The 19,492-nt window shown below is 37.3% G+C and overlaps 1 protein-coding gene across 2 annotated transcripts in view; it reads right to left on the minus strand.

Moving 5' to 3' along the window:
- The window catches only part of ATAD2 (ATPase family AAA domain containing 2), a 72,467-nt gene that overhangs the window by 49,708 nt on the left and 3,267 nt on the right, over positions 1-19,492 (minus strand). The window contains exons 2-7 of one of the 2 annotated variants that reach the window (XM_032315631.1): positions 19,267-19,320; positions 8,861-9,009; positions 2,808-2,857; positions 1,377-1,542; positions 945-1,047; positions 517-604 (exon numbers count right to left, since the gene is read on the minus strand). In XM_032315631.1, coding sequence (XP_032171522.1) covers positions 517-604; positions 945-1,047; positions 1,377-1,542; positions 2,808-2,857; positions 8,861-9,009; positions 19,267-19,320 — 610 coding nt within the window. The remainder of the gene's footprint in view (positions 1-516; positions 605-944; positions 1,048-1,376; positions 1,543-2,807; positions 2,858-8,860; positions 9,010-19,266; positions 19,321-19,492) is intronic. The other variant, XM_032315633.1, reaches the window with a different exon arrangement.

Here is a 19,492-nt window from a genome sequence, read left to right on the forward strand (position 1 = left end):
ATGTTGACAAATTAGAGAATCCCCTTATCTAGCTTTTGCCTTTCATACTTAAGTTTTAAATTCCATCCAGCCCTTCTGGCTGTCACTGAGTTACATCGAGCGTAACTCAAATAATCTACTTATGAAAATGTGAAATACCCTCACCAAATATTTAAAATGCATTTGAGAAAACCGGTTTTCACTCAAGAGAAGTTCTAATAAATTACAGTAGCAACTTTTAAACAGAAGAGCGAAACTTAATTTTAATCACCTTTTAACAGGTAGAGATGTATTGTCTGCAGATGTATTATATATGCAAACCAGGTTTGTTTGCTTTAGATTTGTTGATTTCAAGTACTTTCCCAAATAGGACCTATTATCTTTTAAAACACTTCCCTGCCCTCACTTTTCAATTATGACCAACCCTTCGATCTCTCAAAAACTACGAGAAATGTCACAACTTCTGAATAAAAAAGCTATCTCTTACTAAATAAAAAGTGCTGAAATGCAAACCCAGAAGCAGAACAAAAGACTAACCCACACTGCCTTCTTGATTGTCAGTCGTTTCCTCATCAGTTCTTTGAATACCTTTTTGTTTTCCTCTTGTGTACATATTAAGATTCCCCTAAAAATGTTTAAACAAAAGCTATTAACATTCAGTATATTAAAAAAATTCAGTAGGATCTTCCTATCCTGCTTAAAATGAAGGTATTTATAGCTACAAACTCTTACAACTACAGCAATTAACTAGTGACTGATCAAACAAATGCTGTACAGTTTAAAAATGTTGAAAATGATGAATAATTTAACCAAAAAATGGACAGGTACCATAAGAAAAAGGTTAAACTGGAGGTCATTAAATCATCCCCTAAATGGAAGGAGATATATATATACATATTTTTTATTGCAGTATAGTTGACACACAATGTTACACTAGTTTCAGGGCTGAGGAAGGATAGATTTACTTCTTCTGTTTCATTAAATACTCCCAAGTCTTCAAGTTCCCTCATTCGCTGTCTACGCATCTTCTTCATGTCATCCATTTTCTGAAGTACAGCTTCGGCAGTGCTTTAAGAAAATTGACATAATATAAGCTAAAACTGTTAAAGAGTAGTACATTTTAAAAAACTTTATTTGTCTTCCATTGTATTTTTTGAGTGCTGGGATTTTAAATATCTCTATACGAGGCACTGATTTACCTGCGTAAAAATATTCTAAAATTTCCTTCCAAGAATTTAAATACATATATAGAACTATTACAAAGCCCTCTACTAATCAGTCTCCTTTATGCTTTACACAGATGAATATGCAAGCTAGTTTAAATTTAAATTTATGACCCCTCCTCAACAAAAAGTTTTTCCAGCTAAATCATCTTGATCTAAATAATTTTTACTTACTTCGTTATAAGTTTGTCAAACAGCACAGACTGGTTCACACTACTATAGCGACTCCTAATCCTGCAACTGCGGCGAACTTCAACGTCACCATTCTCTTCGTGCAAATGTTCTTTAGTTTGAACAATGTTTCTAGTCCTCAGTGACCGAGTAACTGGAATCACTTTGTCTTCAAGATGTGTACATAAAATGGAAAGATTTTAAGTAATGGCATTTATAAAACGATTCTAAAATCAACAACTGAATAGCTACACTTTCATATAACAAATCACAAGATTTTAAACTTACCTTTCTTAAAAATAATAGAAAACAAAAATAAAGTCACAATATACACCTACCATATGATCTAGCATTCTGCTTTCCAGAGGAAAGGAAAGATACGTAATACAAAAATTTGTACACAACTGTTCAAATGTGATAGCCCCGAACTGGAAATAACTCAATGTCTACCAAAAGAGGAATAAACGAATTATGGAAAAAACCTAAGTGTTCCTCAACGGATGAATGGATAAAGAAGACGTAAAATATACACATTATACAACAGACTACCATTCAGCCATGAGAAAGAAGAATATCCTGCCATTTGCAATAACATGGATGGACCCTGAGGGCAGGACGCTAAATTAAAGAAATCAGAGAAAGACAAATACTGTGTAACATCATTTAAGTGTGGAATCTAAAAAAAACCAAACTCATAGAAACAGAGACTAAATCTTAGTTACCAGGGACTGGCAAGTGAGGGAGAAGGAGAGATGTTGGTCAAAATAGAAATTTCCACCTATAAGACAAGTATCAAAGTTGCTAGAGAGTAGATCTTAAATGTTGTCACCACAAAAAAGAAATGGTAATTATGCAACATGATGCTGGTGTTAGTTAAAGCTATGATAGTAATCATTTCGCAAGATATAAATGTACCAAAAATCAACATTTACTGTATACCTTAAACATGCACAATGTTATGTGTCAATGTATCACAATAAAACAGGTGGGGGGGGGGACCAAACTGTGCTATATCCATATAATGGAATACTTGGCAAGAAAATGCTACAATGTGGATGATACTCAAAGCAATTATGCTAAGAGAAAGAAAGCCAGACAAAAAGAATGCAACTGCATAATTTCATTTAAATGAAAATGAAAATGAAAACTAAATTACAGTGATAGAGAGCAGACTGGAGATTGCTCAGGAATCTTGGTGTGTGGAAGGCCTGGACAGGAGGTGGGGGAACAATTATAAAGAGGCCTGAGGAAGTTTTTGGCAGTGACCGTTCACTCCACTATCTTATTGTGGTGGTGGTTCACAGCATACACTTACAACAAACCAACAAACTACACACTTTAAATATGTACAGTTTATTTTATGTACCTCAATATATCTGTAAACAAAATATGACTTACAGGTTTTCAATCTGAAATGCCTTTCACATTACTTACCTTCTTTGCACTCTTCTTTTTTCTTATCAGCCTGCTGTCTGGCCAACTGCCTATGTGAAAAAATATATTAAATAATTTAAAATAATTGACATAATTTTAAATCTTAGATTTCATAATACTACAAAGTAGGGTAAAAAGGTCTATCAGCTTAGAGAGCAAATACTCCTAGATTCCTAAAAGCCTAAAAAACACCGAAAATTGAAAAGCTTTAGAGTATCTATGCTTATGCCAGTTAGGGGTAAACAAAATCTGAGAACCATGTTGTGAAATGCAATGACATATATATTAATTCTTAAACAGAATTAATCAAATCAAAGTATCCGACTTAAAAAAAGAAATTATCTCCTTAGCCTAAATAGGTTTAATTGAACTGTAAGTATTGAGCAAAAACAAGACAATGTATTTTATACCACAGGGATATAGTGATCCCACATCCTTGAGATATTTATAACTATAAACAGAACTAATATCCCTTAAAAATATGTTAATTTTCTTCTAAAAACATTTGCTGGCTACAATCTCTATATGACATGCATTATCTTTCATACGCAGAAACAATCCCATTTGTGAATCAGATATCTCACTTACAAACTGGCAGACAGTATCTACTGAAATAGGAAAGAATACTTTCCAAGGTTTAAAAAAAACAATTATCTTCTCCTCATCTTTTTTCCAAAACCCATTGAGCAAACAAAACCGTTTATCTCATTAATTTATTTTTAGAGATTCAATTATCCATATTTGGATAGCTACATCTATTAAACAACCCATGTGTCAAGCTATTTCGAAGTGGGCTGGTTATACACATGTGATTTCAAATGTGACACTTTAAAATAAAATGGAACCATCTTACCCAGAAGAGTTAAATCATATATTCTTACAGCAAGGTAAGTCATCACTAATTCTCTCTTTTGGTAAGAACCAAGAACAAAATAAAAACATGTGAGCAATCCATCCACAGGTCACGACCTAGTCTGTTCGCGGGCTCCTAGACATTTCTCATGAAGGAGCCCCTCCCTCCATACCATGTAGTCCCACACTTCTATAAACAAGGCCCCTATTAAATGCTAGGAACACAGTGATTAAAGCCATGTTTGTTCTTTCTCTCTCACTCCCTCTCGGCCCTTCTTTACTTCCTTCCCTTCCTCTCTTTCTTTCCTTCTTGCCTTTAGGGGAATGGGAGCACCTTCCCCTTTAACAGCTGGAGAGTAAATATTTAGGTTTATGAGTCATACAGTCTCTTGTCATACAACTTTGGCACTGAAGCAGTAAAACAGCCTTAGAACGAATGGGTATGGCTGTGTCCCAGTGAAACTGTTTATAGAAACAGGTGCCTGGACTTTTGTTAACCTCTGTAAATCTGATAAAAGCTACAGATCTTTTCTACCTAGAAAACTATATACACACATACAAATTTATACATTATTTCAGAAGTTTCATCATGTGCCCCATGAAAACTGCAATTACTGGACCCTAGTTAGGAACTCCAGAACCAAAGAAATATAGATCTTGCCCTCAGGTACAGTTACTCAAATCTTTCTATATTATTCTAACAGTTTTGGTCTTCTGGTCTTTGAGCTTCAGACAGAAAACAAAACGGATGGAGGGACACAGAAAGGAAGCAAGTAGAGAGATTACTACAGTCAGGCAAACTAGCAACAGCAAAAAGGGTCACCCTAATAAGAAGCAGAAAACTACATAAACCAAAACTCAACACTGAGGGCCAGTTAGTCTAAGTCTTATACAAACAGATTCTAATGTTATCACTCTGTAAAATATCAGTCTTTGTAATAAAGATCTGAATACACAGATTATTTTTTAAGCTAGAAGTTCTTCTCCACAGAAGACATATAAATAGCCAATAAGCACATGAAAAGACATCCAATGCTATTAACCATCAAGGAAATGTAAATCAGAACCACAAAGATACTTTTACACTCATTTTTAAAAATGGCTAGAGCCAAAGACTACGACAAGTGTTGATGAGGACTGGAGAAATTGGAACCCTCATTTGCTGCTAATGAGGATGGAAAATGGTAAAGCTGCTTTAGCCAACTACTCAGCAGTTCCTCAATGTTCAAACAGTTGCCATTTGACCCAGCAATTCACTTCCAGATATATACCTCCAATCAATCAAAACCCTATGTCCACACAAAATTTGAACACCAATGTTCACAGTATCATTCAAAACAGCCACAAAGTAGAAACAATCCAAATGTTCATCAACTAATGAGTGGATGAACAAAACATGATATATTTATGCAATGGAATCTTATTCAGCAAAAAAAGAATGAAGTGCTGGCAGGTACTACAGTAAAATAAACCTTCAAAACATCATACTGAGGGAAAGAAGCCAGACACAAAAGGCCATGAATATGATTCCATTTACATAAAATGTCCAGAATAGGCAAATTCATAAAGACAGAAAGTAGATTAGTGGTTTCCAAGGGGCCAGTGGGAAGGAGGGAGAAGGGGGTGGGAGATACAGGGTTTCTTTCTGGGGTGATGAAAATGTTGCAAAATTGGACAGCAGTGATGACAGCACAGTACTGTGAATCTTAAGGTATGTCAATTACATCTCCATCAAGTTGTTATTCAAAAATAATTTTAGAGGTGCCTGGTTGGATCAGTTGGTTAAGCATCCGACTACTGATTTCAGCTCAGGTCATGATCTCAGGGGTTATGAGATCGAGCCCCGGTTCAGGCTCCTCACTGGATGTGAAGCATCCAGGATCTCTGCTTAAGATCCTCTTTCTCCCCCTCCCTCTTCTCTTCTGATTTCAGCTCAGGTCATGATCTCAGCGGTTATGAGACAGAGCCCCGGGTCAGGCTCCTCACTGGATGTGAAGCATCCAGGATCTCTGCTTAAGATCCTCTTTCTCCCCCTCCCTCTTCTCTTCCCTTTCTAATAAAAATAAAAAAACTTTTAAAGACAGCAATTCAATATATTTTAAAAGGAATCAAATTCCAAAATACCAAGTCACTCATCTTTAAATCTAGATTGAAAAAGCACTTATTTTTTTTTTTATAAAAGATTTTATTTATTTACTAGACAGACAGAGATCACAAGTAGGCAGAGAGGCAGAGAGAGAGAGAGGAGGAAGCAGGCTCCCTGCGGAGCAGAGAGCCCAACGCAGGGCTCGATCTCAGGACCCTGAGATCATGACCTGAGCCGAAGGCAGAGGCTTAACCCCCCACTGAGCCACCCAGGCGCTCCAGCACTTATTTTAATACTGCTCTAATAGTTTTTGAGCATAAAGGCCAGGACAATGTTTCATAAACTTGAGTAAGGTACATAAACTTAAAAAAAAATTTTTTTTTTTTAAAGATTTTATTTATTTGAGAGAGAGATAGTGAGAGAGAACATGAGTGAGGAGAAGGTCAGAGAGAGAAGCAGACTCCCCGTGGAGCTGGGAGCCCGAAGCTGGACTTGATCCCGGCACTCCGGGACCATGACCTGAGCCGAAGGCAGTCGTCCAACCAACTGAGCCACCCAGGCGTCCCAAGGTACATAAACTTTTAAAAGTAAAAACTTTTAAGAACTTCCAACATTAAATTTTTAACATTCTTTTTTTTTAAAGATTGATTTATTAAAAAAAAATTTGATTTATTTATTTGAGAGAGACAGTGCATGTGAGAGTGAGCAACGGGAAGGGCAGAGGGAGAGAATCCTTAAGGAGACTCCCTGCTGAGTGCAGAGCCCGATGCTGTGCTTAGATGCCAGAACCCCAGATCCTGACCTGAGCTGAAATCAAGAGTCTGATGCTTAACTGAATGAGCCACCAGGCGCCCCCCCACATTAAATTTTTTATGACTATATACAAGTCAAACTAAAGAGAAATTCATTTATATCTTATACAAATAAAACCAATAAAACCACTAACAAAAATATTAACATATGAGGTTTTGCTGAAATAAAATAGCCCTTTGTTGTGTGAATGTGGTACAGACACACTGTAACTGTGGTACAGTTTCTCTTGAGTTTGGTATGTTGTACATCATGTTTGTTGTGTATCATGACTCAATTCATCCACTTCTCTTTATTTCAAGTGCTCCAAAATCTCATCTGAACAGCATGTCATGACATCAAATCCATGGCTTCCTCTTCTAAGTATCACTTATGTATCAAGGTCAAACTCAATTTTTACCTCATGAACTTGAGCTAACTCAAGCAGTACTAGGTGGTGCCTACTTAGTTGTAAACACCAATGTAGGGCATGAAATTTTGACTATTCTCTAGAAGGCAGCAATTTAGATGACCCAGAATGTTTATTTTTTCTTCAGATCATGAAATAAAGTTTAAAATTCTCACAGAGAATCCATGGTCCACTTTCCTGACCCCCCAAAGACTTCAAGTTTCAGAAATACGGGGTAACTTAAATTATATTTCACCAATTCTGTAAATCGTACATTTCCCTCCATTTTTAACATCTCTGAAATTAGGATGTGTCTTAAAATTGATGGAATAGGGGCGCCTGGGTGGCTCAGTGGGTTAAAGCCTCTGCCTTCGGCTCAGGTCATGATCCCAGAGTCCTGGGATCCAGCCCCGCATCCGCTTCTCTGCTCAGCGGGGAGCCTGCTTCCCTTCCTCTCTCTGTCTGCCTCTCTGCCTACTTGTGATCTATCTGTCAGATAAATAAATAAAATCTTTAAAAATAAAATTGATGGAGTATCTTATTTTAACTTTCAGTTTTCTTCTTTTTTACTGTCTCATAAAACAATGAGTGTTTCAATTCTGCTATCTTGGATCCTGTGAAATACAGTAGTAAACACACCATAAATAATGGATGAAATGGGGGCGCCTGGGTGGCTCACTGGGTTAAGCCTCTGCCTTTGGCTCAGGTCATGATCTCAGGGTCCTGGAATCAAGCCCCACATCGGGCTCTCTGCTCAGCGGGGAGCCTGCTTTCCCCTCTCTCTCTGTCTGCCTCTCTGCCTACTTGTGATCTCTCTCTCTGACAAATAAAAAAATTTTTTTTTAAATCTTAAAAAAAAAAATAAATGGATGAAATGATGCAAATTTATATAATGAGAGACTATTTAAATAATACTAACAAAAAGCAAAAGGCACGATGTCACTTATCTGAAAAATGTTACACAAAATAATCAAGGTTTTAATTAAGAATAGGAGCACCCTAGGGGTGCTTGGCTGGCTTGCACAGTGGAGTATGTGACTCGATCTCAGAGTCATAAGCTTGAGCCCCACATTGGGTGTAGAAGATAATTTAATAAGTCTTAAAAAAAAAAAAAAAAAAAAAAGTAGGAGGGCTCCAGTCTTGTAAGTTACTATGAAAAATTTCTTTATGAGAAGAATTAATGTATAAAGCAATTATTTCATCAAAGAAATTTTATTCTAATTGGCACCCCTTCCATTTATGTCAGGCCCACCAAAGCGGGAAGAAAAGTGAAGGTTTTTAGCTAATTAGATTTAAATCTGTCCCAAACCAAACAAATCCAAGTTCCCTGGATTACCTAACTACCTAATTCACTGAAAATAGTTTCTTGAATATTAAAGTGGAATTCAGGCCATCTAGCTCAGGGTTCTTGAGAAATGAAATTTACACATGTATAAATCATCTAGTCCCCTTAGACAAGTTAAAAAAAAAAAAATGTTCCACTTCCTACGTGAAGACTGCTTTTAGAAGTGCACCAACACACAAATTCATAAATGACTCAGAACTGATCAAATACTTGATAGCAAATGATGAGAAAAATAACTACTATTTTAAATAAAGACTTTGTATTAAGTATAAAGTAGAACCACATATCATAAGCAAGTTGAAATCACAAAGTCACACACTCAAGTAATTATCAAGCAACTTTGTCAGCTGTGCTCACACATATCGCAAATATCGTCTTTGAACAAGAATATAAAAACAAACTACATATTAAAATTTTAACTCAGTAATATTCATCTGTGGCAATTTCATTTCAAATTACATTTTACAACCCTGGAATCTTGATGATGGGGGCAAGAATACACTTAAAAGTTAATGCAAATCCTAAATTATTTTAAAACTATTTTAAATTAGCATTCAACCATCTTGTTTTACCTTGTAAAATGTCTTCCATTAGCATGTTTCTCTGTTATTTCCAAATTCTTATCAAAACTAGAATCTGAAGAATTCTGGGCATTTTTTCTCAAAGATCTCAAAGCACGTGTCCGGTGATAGGTCTCAACTTCTTTAACTGAAGATGCATCCTTTAAGAAAAATTGAGAAAGGGATCTAAGTTTTTCTTCAGTCAAAATCCCCAAGTTAAACGCCTTCTGAGAGTTTTCTCTGAATACAAGTTTGCAACAACTGCTTCTGGGGCAGCATCATTCGGCATCTCCCCAAGAAACTACACGAGTATTTAAGCTAAATAATCATTTTTATGATAAACACGTATCAGCAACGTCTATGAAATGGCTAACAGGATTTATTGATGGCTTATAGCTCTGTTTCATAGCAAGCACTCTAAAAGTTTTCCCCAACTGACAAAAAGTTTTAACGGCTCATAACACTAAATACGCCTTTATTTTAAGGCTACAGAAATTAGAAAGATACACAAACCATTGCCTGCCAGGCAACCCACTGACAGCAACCTTCAACTGGACCAGCGGAATTGTTAATTCGGCCTTGGATGATAAAAAGGAGTTACGACCATCTATTTCAGTTTCATCCAGATGATGCAACATCTGAATTCAAAGACTGTTTATGTATGGTTCATCTGCTGTAAAAACCACAGTGCTCTAGGTGACTTTATTATTGTTCAATAGACTAGAGTTTCTCTTAGTGGCTACTTTATGAGCTACAGAGGTTCTGTCAGAAAAGTATCCAAAAGTTCACACACATCTCTCTGAAATCATATAAAGGCTACTTTCTTTCTTTTTCTAAAGATTTATTTACTTATTTGTCAGAGACAGAGCACGAACAGGGGGAGCATCAGGCAGAAGAAGAAGCAGGTTCCCTGCTGTGCAAGGAGCCCAATGTGGGACTTGATTCCAGGACCCAGGAATCATGACCTGAGCCGAAGGCTGAATCAACCGACAGAGGCACCCAGGCAAGTGTCCCCATATAAATGTGACTTTCACATAAGAAGAGAAGGTAAAAATACCTAACAACACGGATTACATGCTGTACTACTCAGAAAATTGATAATTTTTAAAAAACAGACAGTATTTTAAAAAACCTGCAATATTAGTATTACCCCCCCCCTTTAGGCTGGCTTTACAGTCATTTCATTTTGTTTTATCAGGACATTTTGTCATTTAATTTTGCTTTGAGCAGAATATCTCATTGGTTCACAAGTAAAATAAGGATATTTAATCCACAAGGATTTGTGTTGATTAGACAGGTATTGGGGCGCCTGGGTGGCTCAGTGGGTTAAGCCTCCCTCTTCGGCTCAGGTCATGATCTCAGGATCCTGGAATTGAGCCCCCCACATCTGGCTCTGCTCAGTAGGGAGCCTACTTCCCCCTCTCTCTCTGCCTGCTTCTCTGCCTACTTGTTTATCTCTCTCTCTGTCAAATAAATAAAATCTTTAAAAAAAAAGGAATTAAACAGGTATTTCATAAAATATTAGTGATGTATGGGTTTGTTACTTTTATCAGTGTACCTATATATAAATATGTTTGAAAAAATACATAAGGATGTTTTAAGTAGGTGTATTATTTTTAAAATGAACACCTACATCTTAGATGTAATATAACAAGACTTTCTAAGAAAATTTTTATTTATACTTCCAGATTCTTAACTTCCCTATGTACTTTTTCTGTACATAGAAGATGCTTGAGAAGGCACCTTCTTTCATTTACCTTTCTCTCACTTTACAAAAGAAAGTCACCTCACTCACTCATTCTGAATCTTACTATCATGGACTGCCTCAAGGCCCTAAAAATCTTCCTAAAGCCAAACAATGAAAAACACTAGTGTTAGGTGTTAAGAAATTGAATGACAGAGATCGGTAACAAATCCTTTCCTTTGTGAGGCAGTTTCTCATTCTCTGCTTTCAACAAAATTGAAAGGAGACCTAATCAAGCTAAAAGACCATAAAAAATAATTTTGGCAAGTGTTTTTGGTATAGAAGCCAGAAAAACTGAGTGGCACTGCTAAACTTCTTTCATTACTGCCTACTTATTTATATGAACAATGTTTCTCGGTGCTTACATTTATAAGAACAATGGAACTGATGCCAAACATTGTCTTCAGCAGTAAGATTCCTCCACAGACATATGAACTAATTGCTGGGACTTCAATCACATGAAATCCCAATGAAATCTAACTTTCTGTTTCATCATTTTTAATCAACGTAAGTATGCTTTTGTTGTTTGCATTAACTGAATATTATAAGCTGTATTTTCTTAGAGACTTGTGATCACAAATATTAAAAAGTTTAAATTTTGTTTTGCAAGTATGAAAGGATACTTAATAAATTAGTTTTAAGTATAAAAATATATCAAGATAAAATGCTGTGGCTTCCATGAATTAGAAATACAAATTAGAGGGAAAAAAAGAATCAAGATAACATTTCTGATTGCTAAAGAAACATGCTTACGTATTATGTTTTTAATGTTCCAAGACAGGTATCACATAACTATGGTTTTCAAATTTCAGTAGATAAAAAGACTGGTATAATAGTTTCATTTTCTAATGTCAACACTAAACAATGACTGAAATGATCTCCTTTTTAAGTATTTAAACTAATGGGAATGAGGAACACCTTAGATAGCAAAAGCATTTTAAAGGAATCCTTAAAAATGTACAAGAGAGGGGTGCCTGGGTGGCTCCAGTGGGTTAAAGCCTCTGCCTTCGGCTCAGGTCATGATCTCAGGGTCCTGGGATCGAGCCCCACGTCGGGCTCTCTGCTCAGCAGGGAGCCTGCTTCCCTTCCTCTCTCTGCCTGCCTCTCTGCCTACTTGTGATGTCTGTCAAATAAATAAACACAGGGACGCCTGGGTGGCTCAGTTGGTTGGACGACTGCCTTCGGCTCAGGTCATGATCCTGGAGTCCCGGGATCGAGTCCCGCATCGGACTCCCAGCTCCATGGGGAGTCTGCTTCTCTCTCTGACCTTCTCCTCATTCATGCTCTCTCTCACTGTCTCTCTCTCAAGTAAATAAATAAAATCTTTAAAAATAAATAAATAAATAAATAAATAAATAAATAAATAAAATCTTTAAAAAAAAAAAGTACAAGGGGATATGGAGCTAAAAATTTTTTCATTACATTTGTTTTACATAAGATTTCTTAGATGTGATACTGAAAGCACAGATAAGAAAAAATAGATATGCTAGACTTCATCAAAATTACAAACTTTTGTGCCAAGGACACTATCCACAGAATGAAATGGAAACCCATGGAATAGAACATATTTACAAATCATGTATCTGACAAAGGATTGATATCCATAATATATAAAGAACTCCTATATTTAAACAACAACAACAACAACAACAAAAAACAAAAACAAAAAATAGGCAGAAGACTTGAATTTCCCCAGGAAATTCATTTCCCCAAGAATATACACAAATGGCCAGTAAACACATGAAAAGATGCCCAACATAACCAGTTATAGACAAATACAAACTCAAACCCACAAATGAGATGTCACTTCTCATATGTTAGGACAGCTATTATAAAAAAGAGAAAATAAGTGTTGGCAAGGATGTGAAGAAACCGGAACCCTTGTACATTGCTGGTGGGAATGCAAAATAGTGCAGCCACTATGGAAAATGATATGGCAATTCCTCAAAAAATTAAACACACAATCACCATGTGATCCAGGAATCCTACTTCTAGGTATACTCAAAACAAATGAAAGCAGACATTTGTGTACTCCTATTCATAGCAGCATTATTTGCAATGGCCAAAGGTAGATGCGATCTAAATGTTCACCGACAGATGAATGGATTAAAAAATTGTGGTACTTACAGTAAAATATTATTCAGCCTTAAAAAGGAAGTAAATTTTAACAATAAGTATGAACCTGAAGACATTATTCTAAGTGAAATAAGTTAGTTACAAAAGGACAAATACTCTATGTTTCCTCTAGGGTCCAGGGTAGTCAAATTCATAAAGACAGAAGGAAAGGTAGATGTTAGGTGGTAGGAGGAAGGAAGAATGGGAGTTATTTAACGGGTACAGAGTTTTAGTTTGGAACGTGACAATTCCGGAGGTGGACAGCGGTGATGGTTGCAGAATGAATGAGTGTACTTCATGCTACCGAACTGGACACAAAAACGGTTGAAATGGCACATTTCATATTATCTACAATTAATTATTACAATAAAATAAGAAAGTAAATGTCACTCTATTCCTGGGAATAATAAAAACGGTTTCCATAGGCAAAAGGGGGGGGGGTGCTAACTACTGGGAAAAAAGATTCCCTGAAAAACTTGGAAGATTTAATTTTATAAGTGGTATAAGAGAATCTTTGACTTGCATAGTGAGTGGCTTCGTTCATACTCTCCAAACAAGTACTAGGCATCAAGAAAGGCTTTCCTTAACACTCTCCAAACAAGTACTAGGCATCAAGAAAGGCTTTCCTTAACACTCTCCAAACAAGTACTAGGCATCAAGAAAGGCTTTCCTTAACACTCTCCAAACAAGTACTAGGCATCAAGAAAGGCTTTCCTTGGGCGCCTGGGTGGCTCAGTGGGTTGAGCCGCTGCCTTCGGCTCAGGTCATGATCTCAGTCATGATCGAGTCCCCCATCGGGCTCTCTGCTCAGCAGGGAGCCTGCTTCCCTCTCTCTCTCTCTCTGCCTGCCTCTCCATCTACTTGTGATCTCTCTGTCAAATAAATAAAAAATCTTAAAAAAAAAAAAAAAAAAAAAGAAAGGCTTTCCTTAACAAACAAACAAACAAAACAGGCTCCTGGGAAATCACCTATATAGATGTACACACTGGGAAATTTTAAAATAATAACTTTCAAAAACATTTCTTAAAAAAGCAGTATAAAAATAAAAGCAAAACTTGCCCATTATAATTGGGAAAAAAGAAGAAATGCACAAAGATGAAAATGTCACTCTTAACTCTAGCTACCCATGATAATCACTGTTAATCTTCTGATAGAGAAGAACTATTCTTTTCCTACGCAATCATATTCACATGACTTTTAAATTGGGATATTATTTATGTTTTGTAACTTTTTTCTAGTAATACAAAACATTTCCTCATGCCATCAAATATTATTCTAAAAATCTTTTTAAATGAATGACTAGGAGTGTCTGGGTGACTCCGTTTTAGGCTTGTTTTAGGCTGACTCTTGTTTTAGGCTTGGGTCATGATCTCAGGGTTGTGGGATCCAACCCCACTCCCAATGCTACACTCAGCAGGGACTCTACTGGGGACTCTCTCTCTCCCCCACTTTGCCCCTCACCCTGCTCACTCTCTCTCAAAATAAGAAAATAAATCTTAAAAAATAAAATAAAATGAATGACTAGTATTCCAGCTATTACATGAATCAATTTAACAAACTGCTTAATGTATATCTAAACTATCTGCAATTTTTTTGTGTTATAAATACCTCTAGATGAGCTATCCTGTACACATCTGAGTTCCTTAGGAAAGTAGCACAGTTATTAAACCAAAGTCACATTTTATTATGGCTTTTCAAAATAATTCTCAAGAGGTTAAGTTAAATATCAACCGGTGACAGTAATTAACACTGGATAATAGAAATGAGGACTTTCACTTTCTATTTTTAACATTTTTACAACTTGCATTACTAGAAAGAATTATCCTATGAAGTAAAAAACAAAAACAAAACATACTTAATCTGAAAACTAAACCTGCAGATGTAGTGTCCTCACTGTTTTGCTAAAATCTACTTAAATACTGAGAGCACTGATAGCTCTTCCAAATGAAGTTTTAAAGGGGAAAAATATATTTTGTTAGATTTGTAAGTCTCTTATAATCTTGCAGAATCAGTAAGTTAGTAGACAAGAAGCAACTACAGTAACAAAATCTCTTCCCCAAAGTAGACACAATTGTATAATAGAAATATACTAAGTAATATGTTGTTTTCCCAAACAAGACCACGCTTACCCAAGCTTTAATTCATAACAAAAAAATATATGGCTGAATCAATTCAAATATCAACCGAACAAATGAAGTATAAACATGATGTTTTAAATCACAGTTAAATAAGCATGCAGACAGGGACACCTGGGTGGCTCAGTTGGTTAAGCAGCTGCCTTCGGCTCAGGTCATGATCCCAGCGTCCTGGGATCAAGTCCCACATCGGGCTCCTTGCTTGGCGGGGAGCCTGCTTCTCCCTCTGCCTCTGCCTGCCATTCTGTCTGCCTGTGCTCGCTCTCCCCCCCGCCCCGATAAATAAATAAAATCTTTAAAAAAAAAAAAAAAAAAAATAAGCATGCAGACATAGGGCTCCTTGAAAACTTCATCAGAATATTCTAACCCAGTATAGCTGTGATATCCCTCCTTAGCTTCACCTTTAAACATAGACATGGTCAAATCTTCACCACGGATCCATTCCAAAAGCTCTTGCAATTTGATTTCTACCTCTCCAGCTCTTACAATAGCCCCAAAACAATCACCTGAAAGTTAATCCAATGGCCTCTGCTCCACCTCACTGATTTCTATGCTGCTGATCACTCCCTTCTTTACATGCTTTGACCCTTTGGTTCACATCATGCTCTCTTAAAAACATAATTCATCCTTTTCTCATCTTTAAAATCGAGCCATTACTTCAGATCTTCTTAAATATATTTGTGTTTTCTATTCACCTTTAAGAACTCAACTACCAGGGGCACCTGGGTGGCTCAGTGGGTTAAGCCGCTGCATTCGGCTCAGGTCATGATCTCAGGGTCCTGGGATCGAGTCCCGCATCGGGCTCTCTGCTCAGCAGGGAGCCTGCTTCCTCCTCTCTCTTTGCCTGCCTCTCTGCCTACTTGTGTTCTCTCTCTGTCAAATAAATAAATAAAATCTTTAAAAAAAAAAAAAAAGAAGAAGAAGAACTCAACTACCAGTTTTATGTAGGTGACTCCCAAAGATATATAGTCTTAACCTTTTTTAAAATTTTTTTGAAAAGATTTTATTTATTTACTTGACAGACAGAGATCACAAGTAGGCAGAGAAGCAGGTGGGGAGGGGGGCAACAGGCTCCCCGATGAGCAGAGAGCCGGATGCGGGGCTCGATCCCAGAACCCTGAGATCATGACCTGAGCTGAAGGCAGGGGCTTTAACCCACTGAGCCACCTGAGCCACCCAGGGATCCCTACTGCTCACCTCTTTAGAAACAACACTGCCTTCCCTGTTTGTATCTGAACAACTCTCTGACCCCTTGCAGTATTATTTAGCATTTTTTTCTGTTCCTTCTATTATCACCTTAATTTAGCTTCTAGTTTTCTATTCTTTGGGCTATTGTGACAATAATGTATCAATTAAGAGCCCAAACTCTTAATGACAGACTGCCTTGGATTGATTCTTGGGATGTCACTTAGAACTGTACAATCTTGTCCAAGTTACATAAGGTCTCTGTGTCTTGACTTCCATATCTGCAATGGAGATAATAATAATAGTGACTTAATAAGGCAAATGTATGTGTGTATCTTAGGTACCATGCCTGGTACACAGCGACTACTATGTAACGGATAGCTATTAATATTATAATCTTTTAACTGGTCTTCCAAACTCCATATTTGTTCACTATAATCCATCTTTTTTTTTTTTTTAAGATTTTATTTATTTGACAGAGAGATAGAGAGAGCCCAAGTAGGTAGAGGGCAGGCAGAGGGAGAGGTGGAAGCAGGCTCTCCACTTAGCAGGGAGCCCAATGCGGGGCTCGATTCCAGGACCCTAGGAACACGACCTGACCCAAAGGCAGACACTTAACTGACAGTCACCCAGGCACCCCTCAGTATAATCCATCCTGAACAGTATTTCATCAGATCCCTGTTCTAAAAGTTGTAATTTTTTTTAAAAGATTATTTATTTGCAGAGAGAGAGGGCGCGAGCACGCGAGAGTAAGCATACTCACAAGCAGGGGGAGCAGGAGAGGGAGACAAAGGCTCCCCACCAAGCAGGGAGCTTGATGCAGGGCTTGATCCCAGGACTCCAGGATCATGACCTGAGTCGAAGGCAGATGCCCAACCGACTGAGCCACCCAGGTGCCCCTAAAAATTGCAACTTCTAAGCATAAAATCAAATGGCCAGTCTTTAATACAAACTGACAAAAATGGACTGCCTATCACTACATCAAACAAGTACACACTCTTGAATTCAGAGAGCCATGTCACTCAACTTCAGGATGCAACAGTCATAGCAACATGTCAAAATATTCCTATTTATGCTTTGTGATAATTAACTAAACTGTACACTTTTCATTTTTCTGTGTTGTGTTATATACCAAGTTTTTTTTTTAATTTTTAAAAAGATTTTATTTATTTATTTGACAGAGAGAGAGATCACAAGTAGGCAGAGAGGAAGGCAGAGAGAGGTGGGAAGCAGGCTCCCCGCTGAGCAGAGAGCCCGTGCGGGGCCCAATCCCACGTCCCTGAGATCACGACCCTAGCCAAAGGCAGAGGCCCAACCCACTGAGCCACCCAGGCGCCCCTATATACCAAGTTTTAAAGAATCTTCCATATGGGGCACCTGGGTGGCTCAGTGAGTTCAGCCGCTGCCTTCGGCTCAGGTCATGATCTCAGGGTCCTGGGATCGAGTCCCGCATTGGGCTCTCTGCTCAGCGGGGAGCCTGCTTCCCCCTCTCTCTCTGCCTGCCTCTCTGCCTACTTGTGATCTCTATCAAATAAATAAATAAAATCTTTAAAAAAAAAAAAAGAATCTTCCATATGTTGTACATATCAGCGTCATTCATAGTACTTTTCAAACTTAAAATAAACAACTTAAAAACTTCTACATACCACAGCATATTTTATTTTACCTAACATATAGAATAAAAAATGTACGTAAATACAACCTAAAAGCAATGCACTACTATCCCTTATGTGTCTCCTACTACTACATGAGAACCCTAAATTTAATATGAATCAAAGAACCTCAGACCCGTGAAAGCACAGACATAGGCAATGCCTAGTCTGACTCTGGTAGAAAAAGAAACCACAGAAGGGGCATCTGAATGGATGAAAATGCTAAATCTCATGATCCAATTAGGATGAAAATAAAAGTTTAAGAAAGAAAAAAATTTAAAACAAAACTTCAGGGAAACCATACAAGGACGAAAAAAACCCCCAAAACAAACAAATCCCTACGCCCACCTGATTAAGATCATATTCAAACTATAAAGGTAGAAAGAGGTTAATAAACAGGTGATTATAAGTACCTTAGGAATTGAATATAAGGTCACCTTCTGAGCTGAGAGAAAGGAAAATCCAAGTTAACAAACACGAATAAATTTAATCATCTTTAAAAGTAACTTAACCTAATAAATGATCTGTCAATAGATATGTAGCTCCTCAGATAAGAATACCTGAAAACAAACAGGGTGATCAGGAGTTAAGTTTCTGAAATACATGACTGATGTAAAAAGCAAGCTGTAATTAAGTCAAATGAATTGAATGTAAGACCCCAAATTAGAAAATATTCCAATCACAAAGGTATGTTTCATTTTTGGTACTGGTAGGCTTTGACAGCATGAATACATTATCGATCAGGGCTAACCATTTCTTTTGATCCAATCCCATGCTAAATAACCCTTTAATTATAATTTGGTCTATGGAGAATTTATAGAAGATAGAAGTACTATGTCTCAAAAAGGTATAATCCCTAATGGAAATTCTAGCCTGGGGGTAAAAAAATCCCTTTCACCCTACACAATCCATCTGAGTGCTAACTGCTCAGCCACCACATACCATTGATATGGCAAGAACGGCAAACAGTCTCTGTATATTGATGTGTTAGTTCTACTCTGCTAGACCAGTTCCTTTAGACCAAGGATAGTTAACAATGAATATTTATTATGCCTCTACTACATTCTAGGTCCTGTCCTAGGTCCTAGAAATATAATACTGAACAAAAGGTAAAAGTCCAGAACTGTACAGTTACATTCTGACTTAGGGAGAGAGAAAATATTTTAAAAAGTAGAAAGTTGGGACGCCTGGGTGGCTCAGTTGGTTAAGCAGCTGCCTTCAGCTCAGGTCATGATCCCAGCGTCCTGGGATCGAGTCCCACATCGGGCTCCTTGCTCCGCAGGGAGCCTGCTTCTCCCTCTGACTCTGCCTGCCACTCTGTCTGCCTGTGCTCACTCTCGCTCGCTCTCTCTCTGACAAATAAGTAAAATCTTAAAAAAAAAAAAAGTAGAAAGTTAATAGAACATGTAAGAAGATGATAAGTAATAAGGAAACATAAAGCAGAGTAAAGAGGCATGTCAATGAGAGTGATCTGTAATTTTAAATAAGATGGTTAGGGTAAACATCACTGAAAAAGTAAGTAGCAAAGACTTGAGAGAGACAGATTCCTAGGTTCTCCTAGGTAGAACCTGGAGCTCTATCACTTACTGTAAAAGTAAATTCGCGCATGTTATTTAGGTCTCTGTGTCTTGGTTCTCTCACCCGCAAAACAAAGATGATCGTATCTATCTCACAAGGGTAGGAGGACTGAGTTCTTGGAAAATGTTAAGTACTATGACTTATGAGACTTTTTTTTTAAATTAAAAATAAAAGGAGAGCCTGGGTGGCTTAGTTCTTAAGCGTCGGCCTTTGGCTCAAATTATAATCCCAGGGT

Source organism: Mustela erminea, chromosome 16, assembly GCF_009829155.1.
Source record: "Mustela erminea isolate mMusErm1 chromosome 16, mMusErm1.Pri, whole genome shotgun sequence".
In the NCBI taxonomy this organism is placed as follows: domain Eukaryota; kingdom Metazoa; phylum Chordata; class Mammalia; order Carnivora; family Mustelidae; genus Mustela; species Mustela erminea.